An 18,661-nucleotide genomic window follows, 5' to 3' on the forward strand; every position below is an offset into this window, starting at 1 on the left:
GTGAACAGAGATCTTTCATTAGCAAAACGTTGACAAATGTCCAAAACTATCCCCATCTCAATCCCTTCCAAGCACAATCATAAGTCATCAGAGACTGACATCGGGATCAAACTCCACGTCCCCGTCTTTTTCAAATCGCTGGCATTCGTCTTCCCAGCTACATGTGTCGTTTTCATCTGGCTTATGTTTCCTTCGTAGACATTCGTGATCATGATGGGGAAATAATCCACGCTTCAAGTGGTCGTCATCACTTCATGACGCAGATGCAGTCAAACCAGCTAAAATCCCAAGAAACCCCTCTCCACCAAAGCAAAATGAGACTCGTAATGTGTCTGTGTACCATGCTTCTTTCTAAATGCTCAACGAGGACTCCGTCGTATGATAAAGATCCTCAGGTTTATCTGCCCCGCCTCCTCCGGTCGTCTGGTCCAAACAACCCATCCAAGAAATTACCAAACACCTTGCCTGCTGCTCCCTTTCCAGCAAGAATCTCATTCAGCCGTTCCGCAAGGGGATCCTCGCCAGGCTCGGGTTTCTTGCGCCCCTTCTCGTCGAACCTAGGAGGTAGTTCGATCGTGGCATCAGAATCAGTGGGACTCGTTACACGCTCGAGTCTTGAGCCTTGGTAACCTGAGCTGGGTTCACCTCGAGATGAACTCGGCTCAGAAGAGCGACGACGCCGGTGATGTCGTCGTCGATCGCCACCTTCGGCCGAGTCTGGGTCGAGTGATTGAGACGAATGTTCTCGCCTTCTTCGACGCTGCTCGTCGGGAGTGGAATCTGTGTCGTCTTCCGCTTCATACCCGCGAGAGTGCGAATGCTTGTGTCTATGGCGGTGACGCTCGGGACTTGATGCTTCCGATTCCACGGGTACAGCATCCGAGACTTCAGGAGTCTCGACAAACTGCACGCTTTTCCGACTTGATGGAGCCGGCTGGGATTGCGAGCGTGGAGGGGATACACCTCGTCCACTTGGAGGAGAATAGGTTCCCTGACGCGGGGGATTGGGGGCCGGTGGCGGAGGATTGATTGGATCATTTTGGGGAGGGTCGTGCGTACTAAAGAACGGCGGAGGCGGAGTCGGCACGGAACGATTTAGACCTAATTTTCCAAGAATGTCAGCCACGAGAAACTGCCTAACCCGAGAAGTGCTTGCAAAAGGTACATGACAATGACGTACCATCTGGGACATGGCTCTGGTCATTACTGGGAAAAGTAGGTGCAACAGAATTGCCAAATATAGGATTCGGCTCAGCACTCACATTTTCAGGACCACGTGGTGCGTAAGGGTTTGCACCAGAAGCATACGCATCGTATGGTTGAGCAGGAGCTGGCGGAGCACCAGGAGGAGGTGGGGGAGGAGGATAGGCCTGTGCAGGATACGGGGCAGCACCAGGTGGAGCCGTACCAGGGCCAGCTTGCGGGGGATACGGTTGAGGCACAGCTCCTGGTGGAGGCGGGAATTGACTGCTTTGCGGATAGAATCCTTGTTGACTTGCATACGGATCGTTGACGGGTCCAGGAGGTGGTGGCGTCGGGGCATACTGTGCTCCGGGATTATAGTTGTCCTCGTAAGGATCACGACCGTAGCCATCCTCTTCTCGACCTAAGCCCGTGTCAGCATTTCATCTCTCGGGGTCCAAACAGACTTACGCTTTCGTGCGCGACGTTCGCGTCTCTCTTGCTTCCTCTTTTCATACTCGGTCGCTCCAATCGCCCCTGCAGCGGCAGCTGCTGTCATCTTTGCGGCATCGCGCGAATGTCTGCGTCTGCTGCGGTCTGGGGAGGAGCTGGAACTGCGAGACGACCTTCGACCACCTCGTTCACGACTCAGACTCCGGCTTCTACTTCTGGTCCCTCGTTGGGCCCCGTAACCTGCTGCTGCACCTGTGGCAGCGGGCACAACAGCGTTGGAGTAGTATCCATCTGCTGGTGGCGGTCTCCCATAGTAATCTGGGCCGAAGTTGTTGCCATACATGGGTGCGTTTCCGTATTCGATTAGCCCCGGATCAGTCATTGCAGCTTGCGCGGGCCCATCGTAGTACGCATGCTCAGATCTCGCCCGGCTTCTGGACCGTGAGCGAGCACGACGCCGCTCGTCTACAATCTCTTCGGCTTCTTTCTTCGCTTTGTGTTTTTCATATAACCCGGCAACAGCAGCACTACCTAGTCCAGCAGCGACGACGGGGAGTGCCTGTCTGATGCGGCTCCGGGATCGTTCCTTGCCGTCCCGAGCCCGAGACTTGCTTCTAGCATGCTCAATCAATGCCGCAACGATGGCACCGCCTGCACCAGCCTTTGCAATCGTGTTTCGGCGGTGCTTGGGATTACGGGCATCGTCGGTCGGCGCATCGGGATCGTCTTCAAGACTCGAAACAGACTCTCTCCGGCGTCGAGAGCGCGATCGGCTGCGGCCACGGTCACCCTCGTCTTTGGACTTGTTCATGCGCTTGGAGGCAATAGTTGCGGCAGCTGCGAGTGCAGCCGCCCCGAGACCCACCGCTCCAAGAGTCTTGAGTTTCGACGGCGATGAGGAACGAGACCTGCTTCGACGTCGAGAACGTCCTGGCGACCTTGACCCAGATCGGGAATGGTGCCGGCTTTTGCTGCGGTGCATTGACCTGGCACGGTGGATACCTTCGGCAGTAAGAGCGCCCAAGGCGCCAGCCCCAAGATCGCGTCCCATCCGACCGATACCATGGGGGACATCACGGCCTTCTTTCTTTTTGTGATTTCGAAGAAGTTCTGCTGCACCGACGCCTGCGAGGACACCAGCAGCAAGGCCTCGTTTACGGTCAGGACTAGGGCTTTCTTCACGGGTTTCTTTGCGGACATAGACCATGCTGTCGTCGCTGCTGTAATCGCGGCCTCTTTGGGAGACCGAATCATGAGGACTCACAGACCGGCGTCGACTCCGACGCTCATAGTAGTCGTCGTCATCGCGACGGTCGTCAATGCGCTCCCTGACCTTTTTCTCGTAGAAGTAGTCCTCTTCTCCACGAGGCGAGCGAGGCGGCGGGTCTCGGCGGACGATGCTACGTTCTTCGTCGATGTCTGCCTTGCGGACAATTTGATAGTCGTCATCGTGGACTCTCTCTCGAATAATGATGGGCTCCTGACGAATGATGATGGTCTGCGGAGGTGGTGGAGGAGAAAAATAGTCGGTGGTACGGGTATATCGTTGCACATCACGATCGTCATACCCTCGTGGTGACAGCACCTCATAGTCGTCTCGAAAGCGGGTGTCGACAACCTTGCGGTCCTCATACCGGGTCACATCGAAATCACTCCGATGAGGATCATCGCGTTCAGTTGTGCGTCTGATGACGAGCTCCCTCTCTGTGACAGGTTCTTCCCGTCGTGTGTCGTAGACATAGTCTCTGCGAGGCTCATCATCTCTTTCGCGCTTGATAACCAATTCACGCTCTGTGTAGCGGGGTTCTTCGCGACGCACAGGCTCTTCGACCTCACGGCGAACGAACCGAGTTTCCTCGAGCCTTTCACCTGCACGTTCGGGGACAAACCGCCGCTCCCGGCCCACAGAGGAGCGGCTGTCATCTTCTTTCACCACATAGCGCTTCACAGTTGTGTATCCGCCATCGCGTCGGCTGGACGAGACCGATGTTCGGGAGTCGTCGAACTTCTCACGGTACACCGAGCCCATTTTGGGGCCGGAAGAGGGGAGTAGCAGGAGTTGCAGCCGTACAAATCAGTCCAAGCGTAATTAGAAGGATATATCACATGCACGGGTTGTCAGAGTTGCGCGGGGTTGAGGAACGATGTGGATTTTTTTGCAGGCGGTTTTCGGGAGTATTCTCGAGACGTTGAAGAAGGTGCCCAGAAATGAAGAGGAAGAAGTGAAACAAATGCAGAAGGCAGAGACGAAAGGCAAGAAGAGGATGAGCGGTCGAGTTGAGCTGGCAGCAGGTGACAATTCACACCCAAGCTGGAAGGATCAGATGGTGCATGCAACCGGACTGCGGGCGGTCAAGACGGGAGACGGACGAGCCGGACCTCCCAAGGTTGTGCGCGTGTCCCTAGATTTAATCTTATCCCCTTTGTGTTGTGTGTGTGGGCGCTGGAAGGGCCTCTTGGAGAAAGCAAAGCCAACTGCGCACAGAACGCCGAGAAGTCTGAACGATACTGCCTGGATAGGTGGGTATAAAAGCAGGCTTGGACAACTTAAACGGTCATGCAGAGAGTCGACCTGGGTGGCGTAGCGGCGAATAGAGGAGGGGTGGCGGGAGGGGATGGAGGAGTCGAAGGAGATAGAGGGGGTGGTAGAAGAGACGAAAAGAGAGGAACAGAAGGTGGAAGAAGGCCCATGTGGCCCATCTGGTCTTTAGGGACTCAACTAAATTGAAACAGCAACCAGCCATCCAGTCAGTTCAGTCAGTCAGCCAGCCAACCAACCAACCAGCCTCTGCTGCTTAATGGCCGTTGAGAGAAATAATAACAGACCAAGTCACAAAGTCAGAGGCAGCGTGACGTACATTGCATACGGCGCCCAACCACCCCATTGGTGCCCCACCAGCGCCTTGCCAGCGCTCGCCCAGCTGGGCAGTTGTTTGTTTTCGCTAGTCCCGTGTGACAAACATTTATCTTCCATGTCTGACACGTTCAATTGATGGACAGTAAGCCGACATTTCCAACATGTTATCTTGCAAATATGTTTGTAATGACAACAATCAGCCCGCAACTGCCAGAATGTCAGGACAAAAAGCCTCGATAGAAACACCCAGTCATTTTGCAACCTGATCTCTCCCAAGAAAATCCAACAGGGCTGCGGCCCAACAAGCATGGAGAAACCGGTCAGAGAGAGAAAAGTACCTGACATATTCTATGGGGAACTTTTGATTTGGGCTTTTGGTTTCCCTCTCTGCTGAGCCTCCACGGCAATTAAATGCCCTATATAACAAGAGGAAAAAGAGGCCGTCAACAAGGAAAACAACATGCAACTGACGGTTGCCCTGACACAAGGCTGAATGCCTTTTCCACCCAGTTCTCCGTTATTTGCCTTCACGCCCCTGCGCTGATGCGCTGGTTTTCTTCGCCGACCATTGTATAGCCAAGTATAAGCTTGCAATCCCAATGCTTTTCTCTTTCCCGGACACAGTCCTTTGGGTATCTCGGTCGTTAGATGCCCACCAACAATAGGCGGGTCTTGTTCATGCACAAATGAAATTCGTCCCAATCATAACTCCCAATATCTTCTCAAAACGTCTCAAGCCTTTGGTTTGGTTCGAGACCCTTCCGAGTCATCCCCAGATTTGTCGTCGTTGGGTAACACCTTAACTCGACTGCCAATCTTGGCAGATCTGGTTTTGGAGCTCAAAGGAAGCTGGTACTTGATGACGCCTCTAACAATAAGATCAAAGGGGTGTTGAAGCACTCTCTCCCAACGTGCACTGCCCCCGACTTCAGTCTTGTTGCCGGGTCTCGCAAGTCGGATCTCACCAACCGACGAAGTGTGGCTGTGTCGAACGGGAGACGCATCAAAGACCAACGGTGAATCGAAGACGAGAACCCTTCCCAGCAGCATTTTCTGTGTGCCTGACTCAGGGTCGTCAATTGGATCAGTCCCTTCGTCCACTCCATCGTCCGAATGCCATGGCGGCCAGTCGAAACCCTGGGTATCTGGCTGCTCTCGCTGAACCCATCGCAGCGCTCTTCTCTGGCCACGCAAGTCCCAATTGGATGTGGTGCCCACGTAAGGGCTTTCGGCAAAGAGATTAACATCCAGGTCATTTACCGTGATCGGGAAAAGATTCGTGTTGATAGCCAACACGTCCAGATCGAGCATGAGCTCCTGCTCCGATGCAAGCACATTCTGAATATGCTTGATGGAAACATCCATGAGCGGCCGATTGAGGGCCATCACAAACGTGGTGATGCCAACACAGACCAAGAGAATAACAAGACCCAGCAAAATACAACCGCTATATCCGCCGCACCAACTCCGGTCAGGGACATCGTTGTATTCGAAGTGCCGGAGACTGGTGCTATGCGGGCGACGGCTGTGTCGCGTTCGGTTAATGCGGACCGATCCAAGAAGTGGTGCCCTCTCGTCGTCAGCGACGGCATCCTCATAAGAATCAAAGGGTTCGCCTTTACGCAAGATGCCTGGCACCCGTCCATTGGAGGTCCGGGGGCTATTTGGTCGAGAAAATCGTGAGGGATTGTTGGTCGTCGAGCGCGAGGGATTTGTCTTGTTTGCCTGAGTGAAAGGTGACTCCGTATCCAGGATGGAGGTGTGGTGGGGCCGTCCATGCCGACTGATGTGATGATGACGGGGCGTTGAACTCGAGTTACGTTGGCTTCCCCGTCCTTCTGGCCCAGACTCGCCATCCAGGAGATTGTTGTAAGTGCTACTCGAAAACTTCATACTCTTCCTCCCAGTTATCGCTTGACCGCCGGTACGAAGACCGTGTTTATTGCGGTTCCCAAATTGTTCTTGGCTGGCCAGAGATGTGGCACTGGGTGTTCGAGAATGATGCCGTGAGGGCCTGTTGTCTGGTGGGTTCGACTCGTAAACGAAAGTCTCATCTGAATCGGAGGAATCAGCTTCATCCACCGCACTAGCGACTTTGGCCTCGAACAGGTCGGCTTTGGAAGTGACTGTGCCAGCATGAAGCGAAGGAGCCTTGCGAGATTTCTTCTTCTCCTTTTTCGCCCGGATGGTTTCGGTGCTCGGTTTGGTCCTTACACTACCGTTACCATCCCTGCCCGAAGCACCTCGGTCCGGGCCCAGCAATTGAGGCATGGACGTAACAGTCTCTGTCTCAACGGTCATGGTCCGTGGGGGGTCGCCAGTTGGTTTAGGTTTGGCGCCCGTGAGGCTGGTGAAGGAGCGCTTTGCTAAATCTGAAGCCGGTCGGGAACTGCTTGGAGCCCTTGACCTCCGACCGCTTTCTGTTTTGGCGACAGTGACTTTCGAAGGGCCATCCCCACCACTACCTTCACCATCTCTAACGGCCGGTGGATCAGGTCGCGGCTCAGGCCTCTGGTCAAGAGACGCGACATCCACCTTTGGCTCTAACGATGAAGTCGAAATCGGACCGATTGCAGGAGTCGTGGGAGCGCTGTTTTCTGCCACCGTCTCAAGGGTAGTACTTGGTCCTCGACCTGATACTCTCGAGCTGGAATGAGTGCCATTTGGTTCGTGAGTGTCAGGTATCTGCATGGCGGCGGCTTGGTCAGGGTGAGAGACAGGTGCCAATCTTTTCAGCGAAGTATTGGATGGCGTCTGGTCTGAATCACTCCGTTTCATTGACGGGGCCCTTGTGCCAGTCTTCGAAGGCGGCGGGGACTTCAGTCGGGGCGACGTGGGCCATGACGGTGGGTTTTGACCTGCTTTCATTTGTCGTTCGGAAGGACGTCCGCCCTCGAGCACCGAATCAACACTAGGAGGTGGTAAATTAGGCCTCTGCGCAGACAGAGCTCGCTGGACAGCAGCCGCTGAAGGCACAGTTGATAGGTATCCGGCTGTGCCACTGTTCCGTGTCGGACTGAATTCCTGGCTTCCCTTGCGCGACCGCGAAAGTTGAGGGATGCTGGACACACTGCGAGAATTGCGCGCCGGAGATGTCTCGCGAGATGTTTTGGATTGCTCAAGTTGGCCAGGTCCCAATGCCGGAATGTTATCTGACGGCGCCTCTGACATGATTTGAATAATGTATTTGTTTTTTCTTTGCCGTAACACCTCCCCCCTAACTGCGACGTTCCTAAAGGGTTTACTCGACGACCCGAGTCTGCGAGTTCATCGCGGCTAGACTGACCAGGATCAGGAGGGGGTGAATTGATGAATGAGACCGTGGTAGAGGTTGGAGGTGGACGCTTGTCAGAAAGGTGTAAAGGAATTCGCAGGGTGAGGGATGGTCAAAGTGAGAGGATCGTACGATGATCGTTCGACTGCTATGCTGGACGATTCATTGGGGAGAAATGGGCGAGAGAAACCCGAGCAGAGTTAAGCCGTCTTGCTGACGGGACACAACAACGAATCCGAGTCGGGATTCGGGGGCAACGGCGAAATGGCGAGGCGGGTTTTGCTGGGGGAATAGATTGCGTGAGGTTCTAAGAGTTGGGAGGATGTAAATGGTGGTTAGAAACAGGGGAAAGAAAGAATAATGGGGATCGTAGGCCGCTGCAATAATGGACCAAACAGCAACGTAATGGTGAATGGGCAAATGGCGGATGGGAAAGGGAACGGGGAAGCGGTTACGAGTGGGCTTGCATCTGCACAGCGTCATCTTTGGGCCTTGCTACTGGGATGCAGCCTGCGCGCCCACCGTTGTCCAGATGTGGCTTCAATTGGTGGCTGACCCCCCCATCCGCAGAGTTTTGGGCTTGGTCTAGGCTTCTAGGCTCCTAGACTCCGTGGCTCCCTCGGAGCTGCTGCACGGCTCTTTCTCAAACGTGGCATTTTCTGCTGGCGAGTTTTGCCTGGGTGCCTCCCGCTGCAGCCTCTGCCCTAGCGAAGGCTTGGATTTCGCACCATCGGCCTCACCATCATCGTCGCAACCACCACCGTCCCCAGCACCACACCCACACACTGACCATCAGCCTCGGAACTGGCTACTTTGGTCCAACCACATCTCTCGACCCTCAGTTTTGCATCCACCGCCTTCTACGGACCTGGCCTCCGGTACCTGTTGTGCCTGACCTGATGATTCCTCCGATCGCTTAAAACACGTTTTTTTTTTCATTGACAGAAAAAAGACTTCCGACCGAGAAACGCCCCCGTGAACAGCACCCGCGGTTATGGCTTCTCAGAGTCACCTGCCCTACAGCCAGCGTGCTCAAAGACACCCGCATCCTCTTGTCCGGCGACTGTTTGAGATAGCCGAACGGAAAAAGACCAACATTGTGCTGTCGGCAGACCTGACTACGACCGAGGAACTCTTGGCCATTGCTGACAGTAAGTGGATTGATTGATTCTCTGGACTCTGTATTCCACAACCCAAATTTGTCCCGCGTGCGATATCCCAACTGAAGACACTGATTAAAGACACGTCCTAACTCTGTCGTTTTGTCTCGTAGGTCTGGGCCCCCATATTGCTGTTCTCAAAACGCATATCGACATTGTCTCAGACTTCGGCCCTGCTACAGTTGAAGGACTGGCCCGATTGGCGCAACGTCACGACTTTCTTCTGTTTGAGGACAGAAAGTTTGTTGACATTGGCAACACCGTCCAGAAGCAATATAGAGGGGGAGCACTGCGGATTCACGAATGGGCCCATATCGTCAACGCTACGATGCTTCCTGGCGAGGGGATCATTCAGGCCCTGGACCAATCCATCCGTGATGGTGGGATACGTGAACGAGGCATTCTAATTCTGGCCGAAATGACCTCAAAGGGGTCACTGGCAGTGGGCGAGTACACTCGAATATCGGTCGAGATTGCAAGAAAATACCCCCAAAGTGTCCTAGGCTTCGTGTCAACGAGGGAGTTATCCAGCCACTGCGCCGGCGCCACGCGTTATGAAGATTTCGTAGTGTTCACCACGGGTGTCAACATGTCCAGTAAAGGAGATGCGCTAGGTCAGCAATATCAAACACCTACAACAGCAATGGAGGGGGGGTCAGATTTTCTTATCGCCGGTAGAGGGATCTATGCTGCGACTGATCCGGTGAGTGCAGTCAAAGAGTATCAGCAGGCGGGCTGGGAGGCATATGAGCGTCGCGTAGGCTCAGCCAGTGGGTAAGCAAACGAGTAAGCACGCTGGCAGGGTTGGGCATCAATATGCCACCATCGGCAGAATGCACGACTCGACGGTTGCAACGTGGGCCTCTCAAATCAAAGTGGACAGCTCGCCAGGGAACCGAATCTGGCATTGAAATAGGTAAGGGTCCTCCAAGGATCTGGGGGAGCATCATCTTTGGTGCTCGGACGTTGGCTGAGGGGCCAGAGATGTGTCCATCAGGAGGGATGAACGCATAAGTGTTATTGCAAGGCTACCTACCACCAAACTCTCCGTACTTGTACTTGTATGTAGACCATTCACTCGGACCGTTGACAGACCCCTTCGGACCCCACCGCAACGCTATTCAGGGTATTGTTTTCCCTTCCTTCCACCTCGTAGACTCCGCAGGCTGAGGATCGGGAGGCATAAGCTTCAGCTCGTGCTGAAAGTATCGCGGGACCTGAGCCTGGACATGAAAGGCAGTGTCTCGTCACGACCCAAGAATCCCCGGGGGTTATCTTCTCCAATGTTGCACAAGGGTAGAAATTGCACGGTTGTACGGAGCAAAATGATTTCGCGTAGAGGCCAGAAACAAATTGCTCAGAGACCAAAGCAGAAGACGGGGGTGGAGGGCTCTGAGGGAAGTCAGCTGCCCTCCCAGATCCCAGATTGTCGCACTGAGGATGACGATCCATGGCGGCGGCAGTGGAGCCTGGACGCTAGTCCGGTTAGGGTCTTTGTTTATCCTTGGCACACGCCTCCCACCGCCTGGCACCTAGGACGCGTCTTGCACCTGGTACCCACGAAAAAAAAGCGTGTCATGGCCTTTGAGTCTTCTGTCCAAAGAAATGACCCGAAACTCGACCACGACATATCTTGCGATTCGTCCACTTACAACGCGCTTTCAGCACCTTTCATTGCAACTCTCTTACTTGCTTCCCAGCCGATCCGCGATTGGCACAACTTCCTTCCCAAGTCCTCGTCGCCACAAACATTAGTCGTCATCAGCGCCTGCTTCCCCTTGTGCAGCGCACGCGATCGCTTCGAGAATCTGAACCCTTAGAGGACAAATACACCACCGTTCGCGACCCGACCTCCCCGGCGACCAGAGAGGGATCAGCGAGCATCCTTTCTCCTCTATCTACGTCAAATAGTCAGCATACAACTCTTGCCGACTTCCTCCTACTTAGCTTCACTTCATCTCAACTTCTGACACTTTGTCCCCCCTTCATATCGCACTAACAGATATCCGCACCTCTCATCCTCATCCGAACTTGTCCTACCGCCCTCACTGTCCTGTTGAGCGAGATCATCTTAGCAGACCTCCGCTGGATATCGCTCTGCGGGACAATATCTCGTACTGCGCCAGGATATCCTATCGTTTCCAACTCCGCTACAACCGGCACCGACACACATGCCACAACCCATCCGTTGATATGCGAGGCCATCGGTAGATCTACCCAGGATCCGTCAACAACTTCTGGACAAGTTGCCTGCACCACAAGATTTGGGTCGCAAGGAGTGCTGTCTGAGTGCTGTCCTATCGGAACCTACAAGTTCATGGCAGACTCCTGGGAAGAGAATCAGTTTATAGTGCTGCGTTGAACCAGAGTGACTCCCGGCCAGCCATGATGGCCACATACTCTCCTCATCGTGAGGAGCACTCACCGAAGAGTGCCTTCTCACATTTCGACCCCCATTCTGCCATACGCGAGATACGCCGTTCACTATCTCGCTCACCTTCAAAAGGCTCAGAGTTTCGTCAGCAGTCACTTCGATCCCCCGGACCTGGCAAATTACCATTCTCGCCTTCTCCGCTTTCACCATCGAGGATTGCGACCTCTGACAATTTTCTACATCTAGGTGGTATGAGCTCTCATCCGAATCGAAGTGCTTCTGCCCCGCGTTTCCCACGTCCTCCCCTTCGACGAACAAATCAATCTCATGGGGTGTCTCGCCTCCGCACTTCGCCTAGGAGTCCTACGAAACGAATCCTGACGGATGCCAGCGACAGTGGGAACTCATCCCCTATGCCACTTCGCAAGAGGACTTCGGCAGAGGCAGAGCGCGAACTGGCTTTGAAAAGTTTGACCGCTGGCGAGGAAAAGGAAAACGATAAATCCGTCAATGAACCCCTCAGCTGGAAGAGTGTTCATACTCGCCAGGAGAAAAGACGAAGTGGTGGGATGTTGATCACAGCCGTCGCTCCTTTAAGTCCTATGAAAAGATCAGACGGCCCAAGGTCCGACGAAACACCAGGCTGCGAGAGTCCTTCAGCGAAGAGGAGAAGTCTCCACGGGCCAGGCCTCGATTTCAGCATATTCGAGTCTGATAGTTCGGAAAGTGGAATGTTCGGTGACAAACGAGCGCAAGATGACAACGATTGGTTTCTGAACAACTCTTTCTTGTCATCATCACGATTTTCAACGATTCCAAAACGGTCCTCGTCTTTACGGAAGTCGACCATCCAGCAGAGACAGATTGACCGATCGAGCAATGTGAAATTCCAAAATGCCACGGAAGGGGACAAGTCTTGGTTAGACTTCACTCCAATAGCAAACCCCAAAAAGGAAATGCGCATGTCTCTGGATAACCACATGAATCCATTCCCAGGCGACAGTCCATTCCCAAGTTCAGGGAATCTCCTGAGCGCATCGATCCATCCGATGACTACGATGCAAACCGGCTCGTCCTATCAGCCTCGACATCCCCTTTCCCGCACCATGACCCAGTCGTCATCTCAGCCTGATGAGCAAGACGATTCACCTACCCATGAACCGATGCACCGCCCAAGCAGACCTCGTTCTCATGATTTCTCAAAATCCTTGCCGGTTGGCTCCTCTAGGCCAGTTCCATCTCCTGAAGACAACGAATTTTCCTCCCAGACCTCTTTCGCTACTCCAGGCAATTACAAATCTGCTAAACCCCTGCCGGCTGCTTTCATGTCGACTGGTCTCATCTCGAAGAAGAACCGCAATGTGGACGACCCGAATGCCGGCCTGCCCAAAGCCCATATGCCAGATACGCCCTGCAAAAAACAGCCAGCCATCTTTCAGAACGAGGAGAAATTCGCAAAGAGTGCTGTCAATAGGATCTCTCGCCAATCTTTCGGTGTCCCCCCCAGTCCCCTCGAAGGGGGCCACGGTCCTTCCAAGGTGTCGGCCTTTCCATTCTCCAAAAGTGTTGGCATATTTGGACGTCGACCCAGTCGACACAATTTGCTTCGAGATGGAAGTTTAACATCCATCGACCCCGAAGAGAAAGCGAACGGTCGCTCCCCACTAAGTCGGGCAAACAGCCAGTCAACCGACTCTGATTACCCCCCTACACCTACCAAACCTTTGACAGAGCTTCACGATCGAAGTTCAGTTTCTCCATCACCACACCAACCAGCCTTGTCCACCAATCGAGTAATCGCTCCTCCTGCCCACGTAACTCGTTTGTCAAGCAGTAAGTTGTCTCCTATTGTAGCATCGCCAGGATGCGTCGACCTGGACAGTGACAGCGTGATGGAAGATTCCCCATCCGCCAACCTGAGACCAAAGTCGGCGCTGACTGTCGTCACCCTCCCGGATCCCGCTCTTTCCCAAGGCCGGACTTCGAAAGATCTCAGATATCCTCTCTCGACGAGGAGGACGATCTCGATTCCGACAATCCCTCCCCCTGCTTTGGAACGTGCTAAGAGAACATCTGTGCCTCCAGTAAGCCCAAGGATTGAAAAGACAGATCGCGGGTCTCCTCACACGCCTCTCGACAGCTTCTTTCCCCCCGACCCAAGTGGCCTTACCATTTCAGGACGCGCTGAACGTCCGCCAACAAGGCAGAATAACATGGCACCTATCATTCCAGCAACACCAACTGGGCCACGAGAATACTTTTCGAATTTCTCCAACCGTCCAAGCTTGAACCTCACCTCATCGGACGCCACGAACATCGACAGTAGCTTGACGTCAAGGTTTAATAAGGTTGACCTTATTGGCTCTGGGGAGTTCTCGCAAGTCTATCGAGTCGCGCAACCCCCGGAGACATCGCCATTCCATAAGATCTATTCCGTGTCGACCAGTCGTCCATCCTCGAGAAGTTCTATCCCGGAAAAGGTTTGGGCAGTGAAGAGATCCCGGGATCCTTATACTGGTGCTCGAGATCGCCAGAGAAAAATCCACGAGGTGGATGTGCTCAAGGCCTTGGGTCATTCAGATCACATTGTGACTTTTGTCGACAGCTGGGAAGAAAACGGCCATCTGTACATTCAGACAGAATTCTGCGAAGAGGGCACGCTTGACGTCTTCCTTGCACAGGTTGGCCTGAAAGCAAGGTTAGACGATTTCCGCATCTGGAAGATCCTTCTTGAGCTGGCAATAGTAAGTGTGGAGAACCCCATCACTCTTGTCCAATCTAACAGCGACCAGGGTATAAAACACATACACGACTCGGGATTCATCCATCTCGACCTCAAGCCTGCGAACATCCTCATCACATTTGAGGGCGTTCTCAAGATTGCGGACTTCGGTATGGCAACCCGCTGGCCAGCAAAGGCTGGCATCGAAGGCGAAGGAGACCGAGAGTACATCGGACCAGAGATTCTGATGGGTCGATACGATAAACCTGCTGACATATTTGCACTTGGTCTGATCATGCTCGAGACGGCTGGAAATGTCGAACTCCCAGACAACGGGGTGTCCTGGCAGAAGCTGCGAAATGGTGATATGAGCGATGTTCCAAGCTTGACATGGAGTTCTGGAACGAGCGGGATTCTAAGGGACTCGTCCGGTAACCCGATCTCTAAAGAGAGTTCCTTTCAATTCCGCTCGGACAGCGACCAGCACGATGTGGAAGTGATGGACGGTGATGATTTCGAGCCAACTGTCGCCCGGCCTCACCAAAAGCCCTCACGGTTTGAGCGAAGCGGCGAACTGGTCGATCCACCTCAGTTTATGGTGGATCCCTCGCACGAACAAGCTCTCGACCGAATCGTGCGCTGGATGATATCTCCAGACCCAAGCGACCGCCCTATTGCCGACGAGCTGCTCAACACCGAAGGCGTGAGGTGGGCGGAAACGAGGCGGCGTGCAGGAGCGACCGTCTTTGAAGGTAATTGGGGACCTGCCGATGAGGTTCTCGCTGAAGATGCGGAAATGATCGATGTGTAAAGTCATCTACTTAACCAGGTGAATTCTGATCCCTGGATAACCAAACACGATTCGTTTTGGACACGCGAGGGCTTCTCAGAAAGTTATTTGAGACAGACAGAGGATGCATTGTTTCTGGTGGATTTCTGTTCTTTTTGTTACGATCGAAACGACATTCCAGCAATTACCCCAGCATGTTGTTATGGTTTAGAGACCAGTTTTCGATCGTTTTGTACACCAGAGCAGGCAAGCAGGATTTGGTTGGTATCGGACCGGTATGGAGTGTATTGTCATCTGACACAAGTTTTTGATTTCGACTTCGACATGGACATGGACATCATGTCGACCACGATCATTCGCCAGGCAAGGACTATTAGCCCTAGGGTTTAAGGGAAAGAGAAAGGGGGGGTAGGGACGGATTCTTCGAATACTTTTTCTAGTTTTGGGAGGAAATGATGTGGAACTCGGGAAGGAAGCTCGACAACTGCCGAAACAGACAGACGATGGCATGTTGAGGGACATCAGACGGAAAGACAGCAACGTGCTGCTTGTTTTTGCCACTCGTCGCCGAGAATTAGAAGTCATTTTGGGAAAAGGACATTGAAATGGCCACACAATAGATAGCAGAGCTGCAGGAAGTATTCCTTAAGTATACGACTGCCAGCATATCCAAAATGGAAAAAAAGTTGAATGATTACATGGCCCCTGAGGAAGAAGAAAAGTAGATTGCAATTCAAGCCAGAGAACTTCGTCCTTGTGGTTTGCCAGAAGAGAAAATAAGAAGAGGGAACGAGGGATATTGCACCCGACAAGTGAAATGATATAGACTACTAGAGACTCTGCCAAAGAAACTACAGCGCAGCACGGAGGAAGGACTTGGAAGGGAAACTCGAGTGATAGTTAATGCCTTATAGGGTACCTAGATAAGTAAAGGTACATGCAGTAGATACATACACACACACACATACATAGATGCAGACTGGCAACCAGCAACCAGCTCCCATTACAGTGTCTGTCCGTCTGTCTGCGAGACACGGACACTTCCTAAATGCCTGCCTGATTTGTCTCAGATTTCGCCATGAGGGATATATATGCTTCGTAAACAAAACAAAAAAACAGGGGGAAAAAAAAAGATGTGTCCTGCAAGGGAGTGGGTGAGTGTTGGGAGTATTGGAGTCGGTCCTCATACATCTTCTCTCGGGATTGATCGGCACAGACTTCGCATCAATGCAGGAGATCAGGTCAATGTCACGGTGTCTTACCCCTTGTGAGTGTCTGTCTGTCTGTCTGCACGAAGGAGAAAATGCGTCAGTGGAGGAAGGAGTGGATCAGCCTCTCTTCTCGTCGGCGGTGCCGTGGCTCAGGATCTTTCTCCGTTCCTCGGGTTTGAGTTGTCCGTTGATATCCTTGGGCATTTGCACCATCCAGTTCGGCGGCGTCATGCCGGTTTGTTCCTGGATCGTGGTGAGCAGTGGAGGCAGGGACTGCATGATGTTCTTGATCGGCGCGATGCCTTGTTCCATGGCGCCACTGCCGTCGCCGTTGCCCGTGTTCCACACCGTGATCTTGGGCTGGAGACCTTGGATGGCCTTTGCGTTGGCCAAGGCAAGCTTCTCGTAGACGTTCTCCTTCAGCATCATGTACTGAAGAAGGCCTTGAGGTCCGCCGAATGCGTCAGCCAACTCCCGGTACGCTTCCGCCTGGGCCTTGGTGGCTTCAGCTTCACGCATCCTGGCATGGTACATGGCGTCGGCCTCTTTCGTCTGGCGTTCGACGCTAGCTTGAATTTGACGTTGCTGCTTGAACAACTGGGCGTCGGCATCCTGCTTTTCCGCGTAGGCCTTGGCATCTGCTTCCTTGGATGCTCGGTAGAGGTCTGCGTCGGCCTCTTGTTGGGTCGTCTCCTTTGAGATTTGGGCTCGTACGAGGTCTTTGGCGCGAAGACGTTCAAGCTCCGTAGCCGCCTTTTTCATCTCGACCTCTTTCTGCAGTTCAGAGTCGCGGGCTTCGGCGGCTCTGCGGGCTTGGATCTGATTGATTTGAATGGTCATGTCCAGTTCGGTCTGCCGGTTGGTGAGCTCGGCGTCTGCTTGGGCCTTGTCGGCTGTAGTTCATGTGTCAGCTTTTTTGCCGTGTTGTTGTAGAGCAGAGGCAACTCACCTCTCCGCTTGGTCTCGAGCACCGCCGTCTCTGCTTCAATCTTGGAGATTTCCTGCTTTGTATGACCACGTTTGGCAGCCTCGCCAATTTCACCTCGCATGCGAGCTTCGGCCACATCGATACGGGCTTGATTGGACGCTCCTTCGTGGGCTTTGCGAGAGAGAAAGGCAAAGTACTCGGAGCCTGGGGTGTCTTGAAGTTCCTTGACGTTGGCATTGTAGATGCGCAGGCCAAACTGGTCCAATTCGTTCTGGACGTTCTCGATAACCTACAACCCCCGTCAGTGCTGTGATCAGTGGTTGCCATCAGATTCGAATTAGCGTTACCTTCTGCTTGAAGACCTGCCGCTCCTTGAAGATTTCCTCCATGGTCATGCTTGAGACAATGACACGGGTCTCTCCCTCAATGATACCTTTCACGATGTCTTGGACATGGCCTCTCTGGGTCGGCACAATGGCCTGGCCAGGTTTCCGGCCGGCGGAAGGGGTGCCATCTGGGTTCCCGCTGAGGAGCAATGCATACTTCTTGAGGGCTTCTGGCTTGTTATCTGGGCCGATGGTGAAGACGGCAGGCAGGGCGAACTGGAGTTTTTCGATGGTCATGGCCTGCAGGTTGAGTGAGAAGTCAAAGGGCGAAACGGAGATCCGAGCGACGCGCTGCCATGGGTAGACAAGGGCTTTCTTGACAATCCGCACGTCGTCGACGCCGGCGCCGGTGACGACGAGGTACTCATTGGCGTTTGAGATATGATACCACATGCCGGGCATATGGGTGATCGAACTGGTGTATCAGGAAGATGGGCTGGTACTGTGGTAGGGGGCAGGCCGAAGTAAATGATGAAGGAAGATGGTGACACAGAGATGCAAGCAAGTGGTACAAGGACTTTGTCACAGAGGGCTTTGTTTGGCCAGGGCGAGGAGAGAAGGAACAGGCTGACTGAACGAAGGTGAGAAGCAGGAATAAATACTAAGGACCATCATTGTAGAGACCACGGATCTGCGAAGATTGGTCCATGTTTGCTATTGCATGATCCTGCTCAAACATCAAGACCGAGGCTGTACCTGGTCCATAGGCAGGATCCATCCAGTCTGCCATGTACCGCCCTAGGCTCTGTGTAGTGTTGGCATTTTCTTCTGAAGTGGTCCTAAAGTTCAATGCAGGTGGAGGTATGAGGCAGAAGCGGAAGGGCAGGGGATCTTGGATGGTTGTCACGAGGACTGAATGCCGTTGTGCAGTGGTTTAATGGTGAACTAATCATATGCGAATACGGGACAAGAGTGGAGGGGGCCATATGAACGGATGAGTCAAGGCAGACCGGATGTTTGTTTGAGATACCTTGTAGATGATACCAAGTACCAAGTAGTAGCATGATGGGAGGGGGCGTGGAGGTGGAGGTGGTTGTGACACGGCGTTGTCTGGGCGCAGGCGCAGGCAGAGCAAGCGAACTACCTGGCGAGCTGGTTGCTTGGTTGCTTGGTTAGTTTCATCCAATGTGGTGAGGCTTTTCTGTCTTCATCCTCAAGCTGCCCACACAAGTCTGCCTGATCGCCAGACTTTGGCCCCAAAAGCATGTTAGTTTCCCGCCTCTTAGGAAGCTCCTCCCTCGCCTTCTAGAAGACAACGGTTGCGTTCTCGCTAATGCCGGGCATCCGTTTTTGACTTCCACCAACTATATCCGCGAACCAGCGC

General features: G+C 53.4%; 5 protein-coding genes across 5 annotated transcripts; 2 read left to right on the forward strand and 3 right to left on the reverse strand.

Annotated features, from left to right (window-relative positions):
• Positions 1-397: 397 nt before the first annotated feature.
• Positions 398-3,664, reverse strand: Z517_09912 (uncharacterized protein; the record flags this gene model as incomplete). The annotated part of the gene is made up of 3 exons (XM_013425820.1): positions 398-1,101; positions 1,181-1,606; positions 1,654-3,664. 3 exons carry the CDS (start codon positions 3,662-3,664, stop codon positions 398-400), a joined length of 3,141 nt encoding a protein of 1,046 aa, XP_013281274.1.
• A 1,560-nt stretch (positions 3,665-5,224) lies between these two features.
• On the reverse strand, positions 5,225-7,663 carry Z517_09913 (uncharacterized protein; the record flags this gene model as incomplete). The annotated part of the gene is made up of 1 exon (XM_013425821.1): positions 5,225-7,663. The coding sequence occupies one exon, from the start codon at positions 7,661-7,663 to the stop codon at positions 5,225-5,227; it is 2,439 nt and encodes an 812-aa protein (XP_013281275.1).
• A 1,097-nt stretch (positions 7,664-8,760) lies between these two features.
• Positions 8,761-9,704, forward strand: Z517_09914 (orotidine 5'-phosphate decarboxylase; the record flags this gene model as incomplete). Its single annotated transcript, XM_013425822.1, has 2 exons — positions 8,761-8,917; positions 9,040-9,704. The coding sequence occupies 2 exons, from the start codon at positions 8,761-8,763 to the stop codon at positions 9,702-9,704; spliced, it is 822 nt and encodes a 273-aa protein (XP_013281276.1).
• A 1,610-nt stretch (positions 9,705-11,314) lies between these two features.
• Z517_09915 (uncharacterized protein) lies at positions 11,315-14,833 on the forward strand (the record flags this gene model as incomplete). The annotated part of the gene is made up of 2 exons (XM_013425823.1): positions 11,315-14,044; positions 14,093-14,833. 2 exons carry the CDS (start codon positions 11,315-11,317, stop codon positions 14,831-14,833), a joined length of 3,471 nt encoding a protein of 1,156 aa, XP_013281277.1.
• Positions 14,834-16,140: 1,307 nt separating this feature from the next.
• On the reverse strand, positions 16,141-17,739 carry Z517_09916 (uncharacterized protein; the record flags this gene model as incomplete). Its single annotated transcript, XM_013425824.1, has 3 exons — positions 16,141-16,916; positions 16,973-17,240; positions 17,299-17,739. The coding sequence occupies 3 exons, from the start codon at positions 17,737-17,739 to the stop codon at positions 16,141-16,143; spliced, it is 1,485 nt and encodes a 494-aa protein (XP_013281278.1).
• Between the last annotated feature and the right edge of the window lie 922 nt (positions 17,740-18,661).

Source organism: Fonsecaea pedrosoi (genome assembly GCF_000835455.1).
Source record: "Fonsecaea pedrosoi CBS 271.37 unplaced genomic scaffold supercont1.6, whole genome shotgun sequence".
NCBI lineage: Eukaryota > Fungi > Ascomycota > Eurotiomycetes > Chaetothyriales > Herpotrichiellaceae > Fonsecaea > Fonsecaea pedrosoi.